This window comes from Antechinus flavipes, chromosome 2, assembly GCF_016432865.1.
Source record: "Antechinus flavipes isolate AdamAnt ecotype Samford, QLD, Australia chromosome 2, AdamAnt_v2, whole genome shotgun sequence".
Lineage (NCBI taxonomy): Eukaryota > Metazoa > Chordata > Mammalia > Dasyuromorphia > Dasyuridae > Antechinus > Antechinus flavipes.
In genome coordinates this window covers 524214207-524230640 of record NC_067399.1, presented here as the reverse complement: position 1 = coordinate 524230640, position 16434 = coordinate 524214207, and the positions used below count along the sequence as shown (strand labels likewise).

Below are 16434 nucleotides of genomic sequence, written 5' to 3'. Positions count from 1 at the left end.
TTCATTCTCAATTGGGAGGGGGAACATTCAGAGTGTAAAGGAAGGTAGATTTTTCCTGATTTCACAAAATAAAATATCTTTTTTAAAAGTTCACATAAGTTGCTTGCTATCTGTAGAAGGGGGAGGGAAGGAAGGGAGAGAATTTGGGACTCAAAATTTTAATAAGTGAATATTTAAAATTGTTTTATGTGCAATTAGGAAAAAATTAAAATATGGTTCTTCTTAATGTGCTATGTAATGTATGCTCTTTGTTGGACTTCATTTCTATGGATGCCTCTGAAAAACACAGATAAGAATCTGAATGAGTTTAGCTGTTTCTGTGCTATGGTAATCTGTACTGCTTAGGCAAGGTCTGACTCTTCCGCCCCTGGGAATGTCTGACCTCTCTCTGAAGCCAGTAATCCTGCGCTGATGATTATCCAGTGGGCTGAGAATAAGATCTTGACATGGTAACTTATTTCCAACTGTTCCTGCTTCACTCTGTGTCACATGTTATCTGGCATAGAAAAATGGGTCAGTTTTCATTCTTTTTCAACTATGAAATGTGCCATAGTTCCCCATAATTGATTTGTTTTATGGAAAACTAACTAGAGAAAAGAGTGAATTAGATTTGCTTTCTGGGCCAATTAAAATTTTTGAGAATTCCATTTGGACCATTTGGACATCACTCTGAAGTTGTTGGATTGTCCTAGAAGAGTTAATTCCTTCTACTCTCTTCTTCCTCCCAATCCAACCATGTGGGTCTTCCTTACTCCTGGGCAGTGATTTAAGTGCTGAGGAGAAGAGAACCTAGTATTTCTGATTTTTGATTCTTTTTTTTTTCTAGGTCTGAAGGAGGATTTTCAAATGGATGTGTTTAGGATCCTGGCTGCCATACTTCATCTTGGCAATGTGCAGATCACAGCCATGAGCAATGAGAGATCTTCAGTCAGCGTGAGAAATTTGTTAAGAAGTTGCATGTTAGCTTTTTTTTTTCCTGCTGTATGCATGCTGAGCCCAATTAGTAAATGCCTTTTATGTTGTCTTCATATGGTTTTTTCAGTGATCTTTTGTAGAAATCAGAAGTTGAATCTATTTAAGAAAGTAGTTTAACAGGAATTAGATGGTGGAAATGATAAAGAACCCTACTTGCTAATCTGTGCAGCATGGTAGTGCAGTGAACAAAACACTGGGCTTGAAATTAGGAAGACTTATCTTTATGGGTTTAAATCTGCTCTAAACAAAACAGTTCATATAATGTTATATTATATACTGGGTATATTATATACTCAGCAGAGATGCTGGGACCCAGAATACCTTTCTCCAAGATTACTTAATCATTTCTATATATCCTTATCTTTTTGGCCACCACTGTAGTGCATGGAGTGCTCTAAGAATAGCATTTAATTTTCCCATTCCTCCTTCTTATGCCAGTATCATGTCAAACTCAAATTCTTCTTTTTTCCCTTGTACCTTTTATTGCCAGTCCTACTTCCTTCTTTCTTTGACTGACTAGTAGAAAAGTAATTAAGGGAAAAGGGAAATCAGAGAAGAAGAAGTAATATGTGATGAAGAAAGGAGAAATGTTTGAAGAATGCGCTCAGATATGGGTTGTAGCATCTAATCTCTGTGGGCTCTGCTTTTTTTTGGTAAAGAATATTTTTGTTTTGTCTTTTTTCTTAATTATGTGTGAAAAAAATTTACTTTTTTAAAATCCTTTTTAAGTTCCAAATTCATTTATCCCCTTTCCTTCTTGAGAAGATGAATACTTTGATATAAATTATACATATGTAGCATATTTTCATTTTAATAGTATATTATTTTTCCAATTACATGTAAAGATAGTTTTCAACATTCATTTTTGTCAGATTTTGAGTTCCAATTTTTTCCTCCTCTCTCCCTTACCTCACTCTTTCCAAGACAACAAGCAAGGTGATAATAGGACAATCATTTTTAATATATTTCCATATTAGTCATATTGAGAAAGAAAAGTCAGAACAGAAAACAAAAACCACCAGAAAGAAAAAAACAAAAAGGTGAAAATACTATGCCTCAATCCTCCTTCAGCCTCCACAGTTCTTTCATGCACATGGCATTTTCCATTCCATTGGAATTGTCTTGGATCACTGTATTGCTGAGAAAGAGCTAAGTTTATCATCACTGATCATCACATAATCTTGTTGTTACTGTGTACAATGTTCTCTTGGTTCTGCTCATTTCGTTCAGCATCAATTCATGTAAATCTTTCCAGGATTTTCTGAAATCAGCCTGCTCATCATTTCTTACAAAACAGTAGTATTCTGTTACATCCTTACACTATAACTTATTCAGCCATTCCCCAATGGAAGGGCATTCCCTCAGTTTCCAATTTTTTGCCACCACAAAAAGAGCTGTTACAAGCGTTTTTGCATGTTTGGGTCCCTTTCTCTCTTTTATGACCTCTTTGGAACATAGACCTAAGAATTGTATTGCTGGATCAGAGCATGTACAGCTTTATAGCCCTTTGGGCGTAATTCCAAAATAGCTGGATCAGTTTACAATTCCACTAATAATGCATTGATGACTCTAGGGGCTCTTTTAACTTCAATTCCCTGTGTGTTGGGAGAGCAGTGAGACAGGTAGCCAAATCAAGCAAATATTTTCATATATTTTTTTTTCCATTTACAGGAAGATGACAGACATCTGAACATATTTTGTGAACTCTTAGATGTGGACAGTAGCAGAGTTGCTCAGTGGTTATGTAACCGTAAAATCATCACCACCTCAGAGACTGTAATAAAACCCATGACTAGACTTCAATCTCTAAATGCCAGAGACGCCCTTGCCAAAAAGATCTATTCTCATCTATTTGACTTCATTGTGGAAAGAATTAACAAAGCATTGCAGTTTTCGGGCAAGAAACATACTTTCATTGGGGTTTTGGATATTTATGGGTAAGATAATTCTCAGGGATCCAAATCTTCCTGGATTAAGTATCTAGGTGCTTATTTGTTTCAGAGAATTCTTCTTTGTTTTCTGTTCATTCATAACGATTATAGGATTGTGGAATTAGAAGCAGAAATTTATCTAGTCCAGCAAACCTAAAACTATTTTTATCTTAGGACTTCTTCATACTCTTATAAAGTATTGAGGATCCCCAGAGTTTTTGTTTATGTGAGTTATATCTCTTGATATCTACCATATTAGAAGTTAAAACATGGTATCATTGGGTAATAGTAACATATATGTAATGCAGATAATTGTTACGTGTAAATGGTTTTGATCTTATAGATCCCTTCAAAATGTCTCTGGCACTACCAGGAAACCTTGAATTATATTTTAGGAACCTCTGATCTAGCCCAAATGCATTTGGATGAATAACTGAATTACATAGTGGTTTATTTGCCCACAGCTACATAGTAAAGGGTAGAGTCAAATTGCTAGTTCAGGTCCTCTGATTCCAAACACAATGTTCTTTCCACTATATCATGCTGCTTGTTTATACATGTATGTTTTTACAATGTAGTTTGCTATGTAAGAAGAAACTTTCTCATGCCTGGACTCTGCTCAGTTGTTTAATGCAAAATATTCTTCATTGTTGGCTTTCTCTAGGACAGACAGTTGGGCTGTTACCAGGGCAGACAATTAAATCTTCCAGAGACTGGAGGTCATGTGGTTGGGTAGTGATTTATCCCCTTCTCTCCCTCAACCCAGTTTTGCAAATCACATGTCTGATTTTTGGCCAGAGTATGTTAGCTCAGTTGTGGATGAGAACAAAAACAAGGCAGATAGAGTACAGGAAACTTTCTTTTAGTTTGTTTTTATACTTGAGTCTATGCTAATAATCTATGCTAAAAATCTAGTCCTATTAACTTTCTTTTTCTTTTTCCCCAGTGGGAAGTAAATAGGAGAGAGGAGATGGAGATAGTGTAGCAGAAACAAAAAAGAAAGAAAGTAAAGGAGGAAGGATCATTGAGGCAACTTTTTTTCCTAATAAAAACAAAAGAAGGAAGACCAGAAAGAAGGCCAGACTAGGAGGATAGCTTTGAAAGTACACACTGAACTTGTTATATACTTTAAAAGAAAAGCAAATTATACATATTGGAAACTACAGGTTCAGGTACAATCTTTTTCTGTTGTTCTCTGTATTTTCAGAGTCATATTCTATTTGACGTTTAATATTAGAATAAAAATTAAAAATTTGAAAATTTACCCATCTCTGCCAATCTCCTCTCAAAGCAAATTCTGATTTTTTTTTAATGGATGATAATCTTTGTGCAATATAGTCGATGTAATTTAAGATTATTACACATGAATCTCTGCTTTATGAGCAAAGAGTGAACAAGAAATCTACAAAAAGATATTTCCCATCTTTTTCTATCTTATATGCAAATAGAATTAGTCAATTCTCAACCAGAGATGTGTTTTCCTCAAAGAATTTCTATTAGGTGGGGAGGGATAAGAAGGGAGCCAATCACAGATAGTATTGTTGTAGAGATTCTGTTGATCACACATTCAGTCTTTTTCTCCTTTTCCAGCTTACATATGCAGCTTTTCCCATATACTTAATTAGATACTAATTAATTCAAGACCATGCTTTAAGATAGATTTCTATGATTTGGATAAATATTGATTCATATTTAAAATAAAGAACTCTAGATGTTAGTTCAACATAAGTCCTACAATTTAAATAAATTACTTAGGCAACAAGCATTTATTAAATGCCCATTATGTAACAGGCACAATGTTTAGTGTCAGGTTTATAGAAACAAAACCAGAACTGACACTGTCCCTGAACACTACATTCCATCAGCAAAAATAATGATACTCATACAAGGAACAGAAAATGTATAGGAACTGAATCTGGGAATTTCTTTGGTATAATGAACTTCTAAGTAAAGAAGATTTATTAAGAATCTTGATGACTAGAAGGATGTCACCAACAGAAATAGAAATATATCTAAGAGAACTTTTTTTTTTGGCTGAGGCAATTGGGGTTAAGTGACTTGCCCAGGATCACAGCTAGGATGTGTCAAGTGTCTGAGGACAGATTTGAATTCAGGTCCTCCTGACTTCAGGGCTGATGCTCTATCCACTGCACCACCTAGCTGCCCCACAAAAGTACATTTCTAAATAAAAAAAAATAGTCCTATATTTTAACATCCTATTTATTTTAATATAAATACATAATTTATGTATTTTAAAACATAAATTTAGTGAAATAAAATTGCTAGAACAAATTCCTATGATGCTAAGTCTATACAAATTATCTTCATATTTTAGTTTTATCCTATACCTCATGTTGTCACACCATTGTGTACCTGACTCTATACATATTCTTCAAAATATGTCAAGGGAGACTCAAAAATAAAAAAGCCATTATCTAGTATGACTAAGGAGAAGTCATCCTACTGTATGGACTTCAGTATTTTCATCTGAAAATGGAAAGGTTAGACTAACTGATTACTATGATCTCTTCTGGTCATGAAATTCTAAAAGAAAAATTAGGCTCAGTTGAGGTAGAAACTGAGGACCATCACTTGTAAGATCTTTGAATGAGGAGTATTAAATATGGAAACTCTTTGAAGATAACAGTGTTATATAAATTGAAATATACAAATTTGTATATTTGTGTATTTATAATCTAATTGTTTTATGTGTAGTTGTAATCTTTTACAATTTATATATAAGAAACTCCAAAAGTCTTAGGCCAGTTTTGGATTAATAGGGTGTAAATCAACTATGATTGGCCCTTATGTGGGGATAAAGGAGTTGAGAAATGTTTCCTGTTACTCAACTCTCTGTCCATCTACAGTCTTATCAAATGACTCACTAGTATGTGTACTCAGGATACTAATGGGTCTCAGGAGTATGAATATATCTGGATGGATATTATTCTATATTCTAGCCACAGTACAGTGTCCTGGATCCTGTTGTTGTTGTTGGGGGGCAGCTAAGTGTCACAGTGGAATGTTTCCAGTGTGAATTCAGATCCAGCTTCAGCTACTTAACTAACTGTGTGACTCTGAGAAAATCACTTAGTCCTATTTGCCTCAGTTTCCTCATTTGTAAAATGAACTGGAGAAGGAAATGGCAAAACACTCTAGTATCTCTCCCAAGAAAACTCTAGACTTGACTCAAGAACAATCACCAATTTGCATAATTAGGGTTTAAACCAACTATGATCTCTCATTGAGGCATCCCCTATGTGAGGCTAAAGGAGTTGAGAAATGTTTCCTGATATTGAGCCCTCTGCCCACCTACAAAATAGTGGATGTTTTTGTCAAATGACTCACAACACTCTGGGTACCAGTGGGTCTGAGGGAGTATGAATGGATCTTAATGGATAGCATCCTAGATTCCAACCATAACACAGTGTCCTGGATTCCAGTACCTATCACAAAATAGATGTATAATAAATACTTGTTACGTTGGATATGCCTTAGCTTCTCAGCTGGTTCTAGAAGCTCCTGGTCCCCAAAGTCTATCTGGATGCGAGGGTGGATGTGAACCTGAAACTCTAGATAACTGGTTCTAGAACCTCTTGGTCCCCAAAGTGTATCTGGATGCGAGTGTGGATGTGAACCTGAAACTCTAGATAACTGGTTCTAAAACCTCCTGGTCCCCAAAGTGTATCTGGATTGAGTATGGATATGAACCTGAAACTCTAGATAACTGGTTCTAAAACCTCCTGGTCCCCAAAGTGTATCTGGATGCGAGTGTGGATGTGAACCTGAAACTCTATATAACTGGTTCTAGAACATCCTGGTCCCCAAAGTGTATCTGGATGCGAGTGTGGATGTGAACCTGAAACTCTAGATAACTGGTTCTAAAACCTCCTGGTCCCCAAAGTGTATCTGGATTGAGTATGGATATGAACCTGAAACTCTAGATAACTGGTTCTAGAACCTCCTGGTCCCCAAAGTGTATCTGGATGCGAGTGTGGATGTGAACCTGAAACTCTAGATAACTGGTTCTAGAACCTCCTGGTCACCAAAGTATATCTGGATTGAGTATGGATGTGAACCTGAAACTCTAGATAACTGGTTCTAGAACCTCCTGCTCCCCAAAGTATATCTGGATGCGAGTGTGGATGTGAACCTGAAACTCTAGATAACTGGTTCTAGAACCTCCTGGTCACCAAAGTATATCTGGATGCGAGTGTGGATATGAACCTGAAACTCTAGATAACTGGTTCTAGAACCTCTTGATCCCCAAAGTGTATCTGAATGCAAGTGTGGATGTGAACTTGAAACTCTAGATAACTGGTTCTAGAACCTCCTGATCCCCAAAGTGTATCTGGATGCAAGTATGGATGTGAATCTGAAACTCTGGATAACTGGTTCTAGAACCTCCTGCTCCCCAAAGTGTATCTGGATGCAAGTATGGATGTGAATCTAAAACTTGAGATGCTTTTTTTTTTCTAGTCCAAAGTCTGCATGATTCTTGATAGATTGTGGAATTCAGTTTAGTATCCTTACCTCTCACTCCCAAGGAATTCCATTATGCTCAGGGACAGAGCCATACCAAACTATGACACCCCATCCTCCTTCACAAAGTGAGTGAGAACACTTAGGGACACCATGAAATAAACTCAGCCATCCAGAATTCTACCTGATTTAGTTCCAGACTAGACTGGATCATCTAGACTGCTATTCCCCCAGGGCAATATCAAGCTCCTCCCAACTGGCATGTGTCAAACTTAAAGCATCTGTCATATTTGGTTTTTAAATGAATTTGAGCAGATAGAGAACTGTCTTTCCAAGAATATCATTTAAATCTGTCATCAAGCTATTTAAACATTCACTTAAAATTTACATAATTTCTGAGGAAAAATACATATAAAAATAGAAACATCAGGCTGTATTTTAGTCCTTTCTCTCTCATGTTTCAACATGAGGCTACATGATACAATGGACACAAGAGAGTTCGGTGAACAAGCTCAAATCCTTATCACTTATGTGACTCTGGGCAACTCATTTTACTCTACTTGCCTCAGTTTCTTTGTAAAATAGGAATAATAATAGCATCTACTTCATTGATGTCAGAGCCAAATGAGCAAACTTATATAAAGGGCTTTGCAAACCTTAAAGTGTTGCATAAATGCTAGCTTTCACCATCATTATCAGCAGCAGTAGCAGCACAGGAGGAAGATGATTCTGGATTCTTAAAGTCTATAATATGGTATTAGCATAGTCTCTAGCATGTTGTACTGTGCTGAACTATCTTCTTTTTCAGTCTCAATGACAGACTAACCATGAACTAGGTGATGAAGTCATCTCCTATGGTAACCACTATGTATGGTGGATAACAGTAGTTTATTATTTTTTTTAATTAAAACTTTTTTTTTCAAAACATATACATGGATAATTTTTCCAACCTTGATCCTGGCAAAACCTTGTGTTCCAATTTTTTTCCCTCCTTCCCCGACTCCCTCCCCTAGATGGCAAGTAATCCGATATTTAGACAACAAGAGTTTTAAATGTAAGTTCAGAGTTTATGGTTGAGGGGCTAGTCTTAAATGGGAAAAAAAGTTATGTATAATTCATTTCAATTTATTATGTACAATTGTATATAATAATATTTCCTATTACTTATGATCTATTTCAGTTTTGAAACCTTTGATGTAAACAGCTTTGAACAGTTTTGTATTAATTATGCTAATGAAAAATTACAGCAACAGTTTAATCTGGTAAGTAACTTTTTCTGTTTATCTTCCTAAATCTGAGTGTCAGCTTTATTCATATTTACGTAAGGGGAAAGGTATATACAGTAAAGAAATAAAGCTTGCAAATTCCCCCGAGATTCCTCAGGCATCTTCTGAACTATTTAACAAATTTCCCTTCTCAGACTTATTTATTTTTCTCCTATTGTGACCATGTGCTGAGATATTGTGCCACCTTATGGCCATGTCTGGGAACTGAGCCTTCCTGGCATCCCATTGTCTTGGAAGAAAACTTGATTAAAAACCCTGGAGAATTTGGGGAGAGCATCAGTCTTGATCCTTTGGAAAGGGAATTGTATTCTATTGGCAAGGTGTGGAAAACAGAAAAAAAGAGCTAGTTGGGTTCATTTATAAGAGATGCTCTTTATCATACCCATCCTAAGCCAAAAAAAAAAAAAAAAAAAAGAAAGTCTGGTTTAAATCATTGAATTTTATATCTATATTACTACTATTGCCAAAGTAATTTTCCCCCTTAAAAAATTTCTCTATTATGTATGCTAATGAAGGAGAGAGGAAGAAGGGACAGAGAGCCCCAAACAAAAAGTCATGTTGGTCCTTAATGCCAGTCAGAAAGCACATTGAATAAGCACGGTGATCCTGGGTCCAAACTGAGTGATGGGCAGTGCTTCAGAATGAATGAGGACCACTGGGGCAATACCTCTTACCAGACAAGAAATGGGGAACCACTCAGAGAGTGGGAGAGAATGACTTTAAGACCAGCTGTAAAATGGTTAACCATGTAGAGAGATTTGTTTGTATTATAAACTCTTCTTTTTCAATTCAAATAACTGATTTTTCCCTTTTCCCTCATATTTATACTTTTCTCCCTGAAAGTTTATTTAATGTCTATGCTGTGTTTTTCTGTCTTTATCAACATGTGGATGGTCAGCATGTGTTCAAACTTGAGCAAGAAGAATATATGAAGGAAGGCATTCCTTGGACTTTGATTGACTTTTATGATAATCAACCAGTTATTGATTTGATTGAAGCCAAAATGGGAATACTGGAGCTACTAGATGAAGAATGCTTGGTAATCATTTCTTCTTAATTTATCCTTTGCATTCCTGATGGTAACAAATTTTTTTTTGCAAGGTGGATTTTTGAAACAGGAATTGGAAACCCATATCTAAGAATTTTGAGGGGAGAGGGAGAATGGAGGGAAGGAGAGAGGAGGGCAGAGAGAGAAAGAGAGAAGAGAGAGAAAATGGGGAAGAGAAAGAGAATGGGAGGAGACAAGGAGAGGAAGAGGGAAGTAAAGAATCAGAGACAAGGAAAGAAAGGAGCGGGAGGGAGGAATAGTCAAGAAATTTGGAGTTGAAAGGGACCATATAGATCATCTATTCATTTTATTTTATTTTTCAAAATTGATAATGGATTTTTAATGTGTAAAAAATCAGAATAGAAAACAAGTAAAACAACATTGAAGATAATCATAGAGAAGCTCCCATTAGCAAAAAAGGCTTGAGGAATCATTTTAGAGATGAGGAAACAGACCAAAAAAGCGTAGCCTGCTCATGGTCACACAGGTAGTGAGTAGCAGAACAGGATTTGAATTTAGATTTTTGGATCCTAAGACTAGTGTTCTTTCCTCTTGCCACTTCTTTCCTCTCAGACTAGGACTTTTGTTGCACAAATATGAGATTTTGCTACAGAGAAGGGAAGATTTCTTCCTAAACATTTAAGTTTATGCACCTTTTCAAATTCCATTTTGTTTATTTAAGTCAAGTAACTCTGAGGATCTTCTGTCTTGATTTCACAAAAGAAAGAAACTTGATATTTTTTTATATTTAATTATGAAATATTGATACCTTCTATTTTTACAAGTCATTTATGGAAATACACCCTCTTCCCTAATTAACAAACCTCTATTTTTTTGAGTCTTCCTTTGTAGGCAAAAAAGAAAAACAATTAAGAAAAAATCCCTGTCAATGCCACTATCTGGCAATTTATATAGCATTCTGCCATGAGGAAGGAGGCATATTTCATTATTTATTCTCTGAGACTTCAATTGATTTTTCACTTAGAATATAATTTTCTTTTAATCATCTTTTCATTTACATTATTTTAGTTATTGTCTAGCCTGTTCTTATGGTTCTAATTATCTCATCATTTTATACAATTTTTCCTGCGTGTTTCTGAATTCTTTATATTCTCCATTTTTTTAGTAAACAATATCCCAGTATATTCATATACCATAGTTGTTTTTTTAGCCATTCTTCAATTGATAAATCCTTTTGTTGCTATTATATATAAGATAGATACACACATATATAGACATATATATGGAAATACACACATATACCACAAAGAGTAATTCTATATTTTGTATGTACATCAGACCTTCATTTTCTGTCTTTGATCTCCTAGGAGCACATGACCAATAATACACTAATTTTTGTACTGTTCTTCCTGGCTGTGTTGGAGGAGATCAAAGGGCAGGACCTGTGTCACAGGCAAAACAGATTATGAATTAATGTATTCCATGAGTCAGGAATCTAGAAAAAGTAGTGCCTAAGGAAAGTCTGGAAGGATCAAGTATCAGTTACTGGAGATAAAAGATGCTAAGCTGAAGAGTCAGGAAGGAAGCAGAGACCAGAAGTTCTGTGTCAGTACCAGGACCAGAAGAGTTTAAGGACAAAGCAAAGAGGTCTAGAGATCAGGCAAGAGGGTTTGAAGAAGAAAGAGAGGGGGTTTGAGTTACATGCAGTAACCTGTGGATTTTAATATTGAACTTTGAAGCAAGGACCATTTTGCTTTTGTTTCCTCAATACCTAGCAATAATGCTTGGTGGTTAGTAGGCCCTCAAAAAGTACCTCTTCCATTGAACTAGATAATCTCTTTGGGACATTGTATTTTCTCTGTATAAAAAGCTGTTTGGTGCTACAGTTTAAGAGAAGTTATCTGTAGAGATTGCTCTTCTTAACCTGAGATCCACAGGTTTATGGATAGATATCAGGGGTTTCTTGAATCTAAATAGGAAAAATAGCATTTTAATTTTTACCGTATTCTAAATAAAACTTACCTACTTCCTCCATTTAAAATTTTAGGCAGCAAATTATATTCTGAGAACAGATCATGGATTTCAACCAGAATGCTTCTGATTGAATTCAACCAGAATAGGGAGTCTAGGAAACAAAAGACAAGTCATCGTGTTCTTAGTAGATACATACTATATGCCAGGCACTGTGGTAAGCAAAACACGGCTTAAAAAGTTAAGAATCCTTTAAGCAATCTAAAGGATGACAATTACAAATGGAGCACTGTGTTCAGGGAGTATCTTGGCAAATAAATTTTGATATTCCAAAATCAATGATGTCAAGAACAAGTTTTGCAAGAAGCTAAGCCAAAAGTGATCACAAGATGTTATCCTTGCTGGCACCACAAGCAGGAGTATAAAAAGAGAACTCTTTCTATTGAGGGATTTCATAATGGTAATCATAGCCAATACTTTTTTTTAATCTGAAAATGAAAATACCACAGAACCACAAATATTCACTGAGTCTTTAGACTGATGAGAAAAAAAAATGAAGTGGAAAAGATCTATCTCTGACAAAAATAAAAATTATTTATTCCATCCTTCATTCAGTCATGTTTTCCTTGCAATTTAGGATCCTTGCAGTCCTGTAAGTATATCACTCTCTGCCCATTTGATTAGACTCCCCCACCTTGTTTTACCCTTTGATATCTATGCTATAGTGATTTTTTCTTTACTTTGTTTCTTGCTTATGATTGACCTATTACTCAGAGATTTTTTATTTTATGTAAATTTACTTTTCCAGATCCTGATCCTTTTTGTCTTGTTGCTATCCTAACATAGACTGATAAATATTCTCTCATTTTCATCATCATTAATCACTTCAATATTCTTTTTCTATTTTAAATCATACTTGCTTTAATGGGAGAGATATTATTACTTTTAAACCTTTACAATATTAGCACCCAAAACTCCTTAGATTATGTTGCATTCTTATTCTAGGCAGAAATTGCATACCGACTCCTCTGCTGTTAATTTATTTCAGTTTGTTATTGATGTTATTTTTTAGTCACGTCCAACTCTGTGATGCCAGCAAAGATACTTGAATGGTTTTCCATTTCCTTCTTCAGCCCATTTTACAGATGAGAAAACTGAAGAGGGTCAAGTGACTTGAGGGTTATCCAGCTAGTAAGTGTCTAAAGCCAGATTTAAATTCTAGTCTTCCTAACTTCAGGCCTGGCACTTCACCCACCCAGATAGCTACTGCATTTCACAGGTTATAGAGTGCTAAGTATCTGTGTCAGGTTTTACTATGTTTAGCAACTTTTTCTTGCCACTATTAATGTTTTAATTCAGTTTATTTTTTTTTCTTTTAGTTACCACATGGTACTGATGAAAATTGGCTCCAAAAACTCTACAATAATTTTGTCAACAAGAATGTTTTATTTGAAAAGCCTAGAATGTCAAACACATCCTTTATCATCCAGCACTTTGCTGATAAGGTATGATATGGATCTTGCACAGTTATCCACATGTCCATAATCAGTGAACATCTTTCAGAAAAGGAAGCATCAGAAAAGTGTGAGGCTAAGGTTCTAGTTATACTTGCTATATGTACTCACCAGGCTGCATTGGGAAAATAATTTTGAGTCATATTACAATGAGAAAACAGATAAACTTCAAGCGTATGGGTCAGTGTACATGTTTTATAGATAGTCGTCAGAATTTCTTCTCTTGCTTTTGCTATAGACTCTGACTTTCTAGAGAATTCACTTATCTTGATTTCATTTTATTTTTCTATCTGTGAAATTCTGGTTGGATGCCACCTTCTGTGGAAAATTAGGGTGTGGTATTATTAGGTTATTACTAAGTACAAGTCCTCTGTCTGGAACATCTGTGAATGACCAATGGTTTGAGTAAACAGGGTATTTATATGAGATTCTACTGATGATATCCAAGTGACCCCTTACTTGTAAATTAGATTCCTTTGGAAATTGCATTAATTTTGTCAGGTTCATTGAATAACAGTAAATTAGTACTTCTGTTTTCTGTAAAAGTATATTTTATGTTTTAGTGAGGTTTCTATAAAGTTTACATATAAAGTGAAATTTTATATTATTAAATTGTATTTCTAATTGACTTTGTTTCTAGTTACAGAATTTCTGTGAATTCCCATGAAAAAAATCTAGATGCACAAGACAAAAATCCCACATAATACTCATTCACTTCAAGGAGCATTCTGTCTTTGATTCATATGTTCTATGTAAATGCACCTCCCTCACATGATCCCTGTATGAAAAGTCTGTTGACATCATCTTTGTGCTCTCATGAAAACATACTTATATTACAACATACCATATGATAAGTAGCCCAATGGTTTTTTGGAAATGCTGAGATGTTTAAGTGAGCTCTATCAATATCATTGTTCGATGTAACTAGCAAAAGCAATTACCAAGAAAGAGGCACTTGGAGGTGTTTCAATCTTTGGCAGAGCTCAGGCATTGCAAACAGTTAGCGGTTTGTACTCTGACTATAAAGGTTCACTGTATCTTGTTAAAAGCTCATGTTGGATTTTTTGTTTGCCTGTTTCAAAGAATCTCTGGACGCTCAGTTATCAGGATTTTCATGGGTAAGGTCATTCCTTGCTACCACATTAGTGTTAATTAAGGTTTGTTATTGAAACCAAAGAGCATCAATGAGCCTTTTTTTCCTCCTCCTTATGGGCATAGAGATAGAACAATCTAGGGGCAATTTTCTGAATTTATTAACTAGGACACAGAAAGTGAAATGTACCTTTAGTCAGTAGTAACCTTAAAGAGTTATTTTAGTTTTAAAGTAGCTTTTAATTAGAAAATCAGATAGACATTGTTATAATCTAGCATGATAGTATTTTGTGGTTGTGGTAAAGTTACAGTCAAAAATAAAGAAACTAAATCTACCTTTTTCTCTGATTGACATTCCCAGCCACATGATGTCATCCACAAAACAAATAGTGATTCAAAGATTGAGAACATTTGCTCTGTCTCTGAAATTACTGTCTGCTGATATTCCTAACTTAAGATCTTTGCATAGGTAGAGTATAAATGTGAAGGATTCCTGGAGAAGAACAGAGATACAGTCTATGAAATGTTGGTTGAAATCCTGAGAACAAGCAAGGTTTGTAAATTAATACTTCAATAAAATAATTTAATAATTATTTATTGTGCAATTCCATGCAGCTAAAGAAGTATATCAATAAAAACACTTCTGTATGATGAATATGTATATTGTATGATATATAAATGTATGCATGTATGTATGTATGTATGTATACTTATATACAGCTTTTATATATCAGAAGCTCCTTCCTAAAATGAAGGACCTACATATATTTTGGGGACTTCTTACTTCTCTAATTCATTACCCCAGGTAGAATCTGAAAATGTCATCATCTACCACTCAACAAAGGTGAGCCTATAGCACCACTTATAAATATTCATGCCCACAAGACTCAAGATATAAAATTTTTATTTTCAAATTAATGGTCATGGGAATGACATGCATCTTCAACATTAGATAGTAAGCCAGTATACCATTTGCCTCCTCTCTTCTTTTTCAATAGTATTTTATTGTTCTTCAAATTACACATAAAGACAGTTTTCCACATTCACTTTTTATAAAATTTTGAATTCCAAATTTTTATTTCTCCCCTCTCATTTCTTCATCCCCAGGATGGCAAGCAATCTGATATAGATTATAGATGTGCAATTGTGTAAATACATTTCCACATGAGTCATGTTATGAAAAAAGAAACAGTACCAATGCATATGTTTTGTCAATAAAAAGTTATAATCATAAAAAAAGAAAAAAGAAATAGAACAAAAGGTAAAAGCCATAAAAAACAAAAAAGTGAAATAGAATGCTTTATTCTACATTTAGATTCCATAATTCTTTCTCTGAATGTGGATAGCATTTTCTATCATGTATCTTTTAGAATTATCTTGGATCATTGTATTGCTGAGAAAAACTAATTCAATCATAATTGATTATCACACAATGTTGCCAATATTCTCCTAGTTCTGATCACATCATTCAGTATCAGTTCATCTGAGTCTTTCTAGGTTTTTCTGAAATCTGTCTGCTCATCATTTCTTACAGCACAATAATATTCCATTATATTTATATACCACAACTTATTTGGCCATTTCCCAATTGATGGATGTTTCCTCAATTTCCAATTCTTTGCCACCACAGAAGCTACTATAAATATTTTTGTACATGTTAGTCCTTCCCCACTCCCTTTTTAATGATCTCTTTGTGATACAGACCTATTAATGATATTGCTGCATCAAAGGGTATGCACACTTTGATTGTTCTTTGGACATAGTTCCAAATTGCTCTCCAGAATGAATCAGTTCACAACTATACCAACCTACATTAGTGTACTAATTTTCCCACATCTTCTCCAATGTTTACCATTTTCCTATTCTGTCATATTAGCTGATAGATGGAAAGTGTTACCTCAGACATGTTTTAATTCATATTTCTTTAATCAATAATGAGTTAGAGCATTTTTCATATAACTATTGATAGTTTTAATTTTATCTGAAAACTGCCTATTCATATCCTTTGACCATTTCTTAATTGTGGAATTCTTATTCTTATAAATTGGACTCAATTCTCTATTATTTGAGAAATGTGTCTCTTCTCTTCTTAAGTCCCTAAAGAGCATGTTTTCTATTTACAATAGCAGCTAGATCTCCCTGGGGAATTTTAGAAGTAAAGAGTGCTTCTCTCA

General features: G+C 34.8%; 1 protein-coding gene across 1 annotated transcript in view; it reads left to right on the top strand.

Moving 5' to 3' along the window:
- MYO5C (myosin VC) overlaps window positions 1-16434 on the top strand; it is a 132114-nt gene that overhangs the window by 52097 nt on the left and 63583 nt on the right. Inside the window, exons 9-14 of the mRNA XM_051980669.1 lie at window positions 827-933; window positions 2647-2912; window positions 8569-8650; window positions 9573-9713; window positions 13034-13159; window positions 14730-14813. Of these exons, the coding sequence (XP_051836629.1) occupies window positions 827-933; window positions 2647-2912; window positions 8569-8650; window positions 9573-9713; window positions 13034-13159; window positions 14730-14813 (806 nt within the window). The remainder of the gene's footprint in view (window positions 1-826; window positions 934-2646; window positions 2913-8568; window positions 8651-9572; window positions 9714-13033; window positions 13160-14729; window positions 14814-16434) is intronic.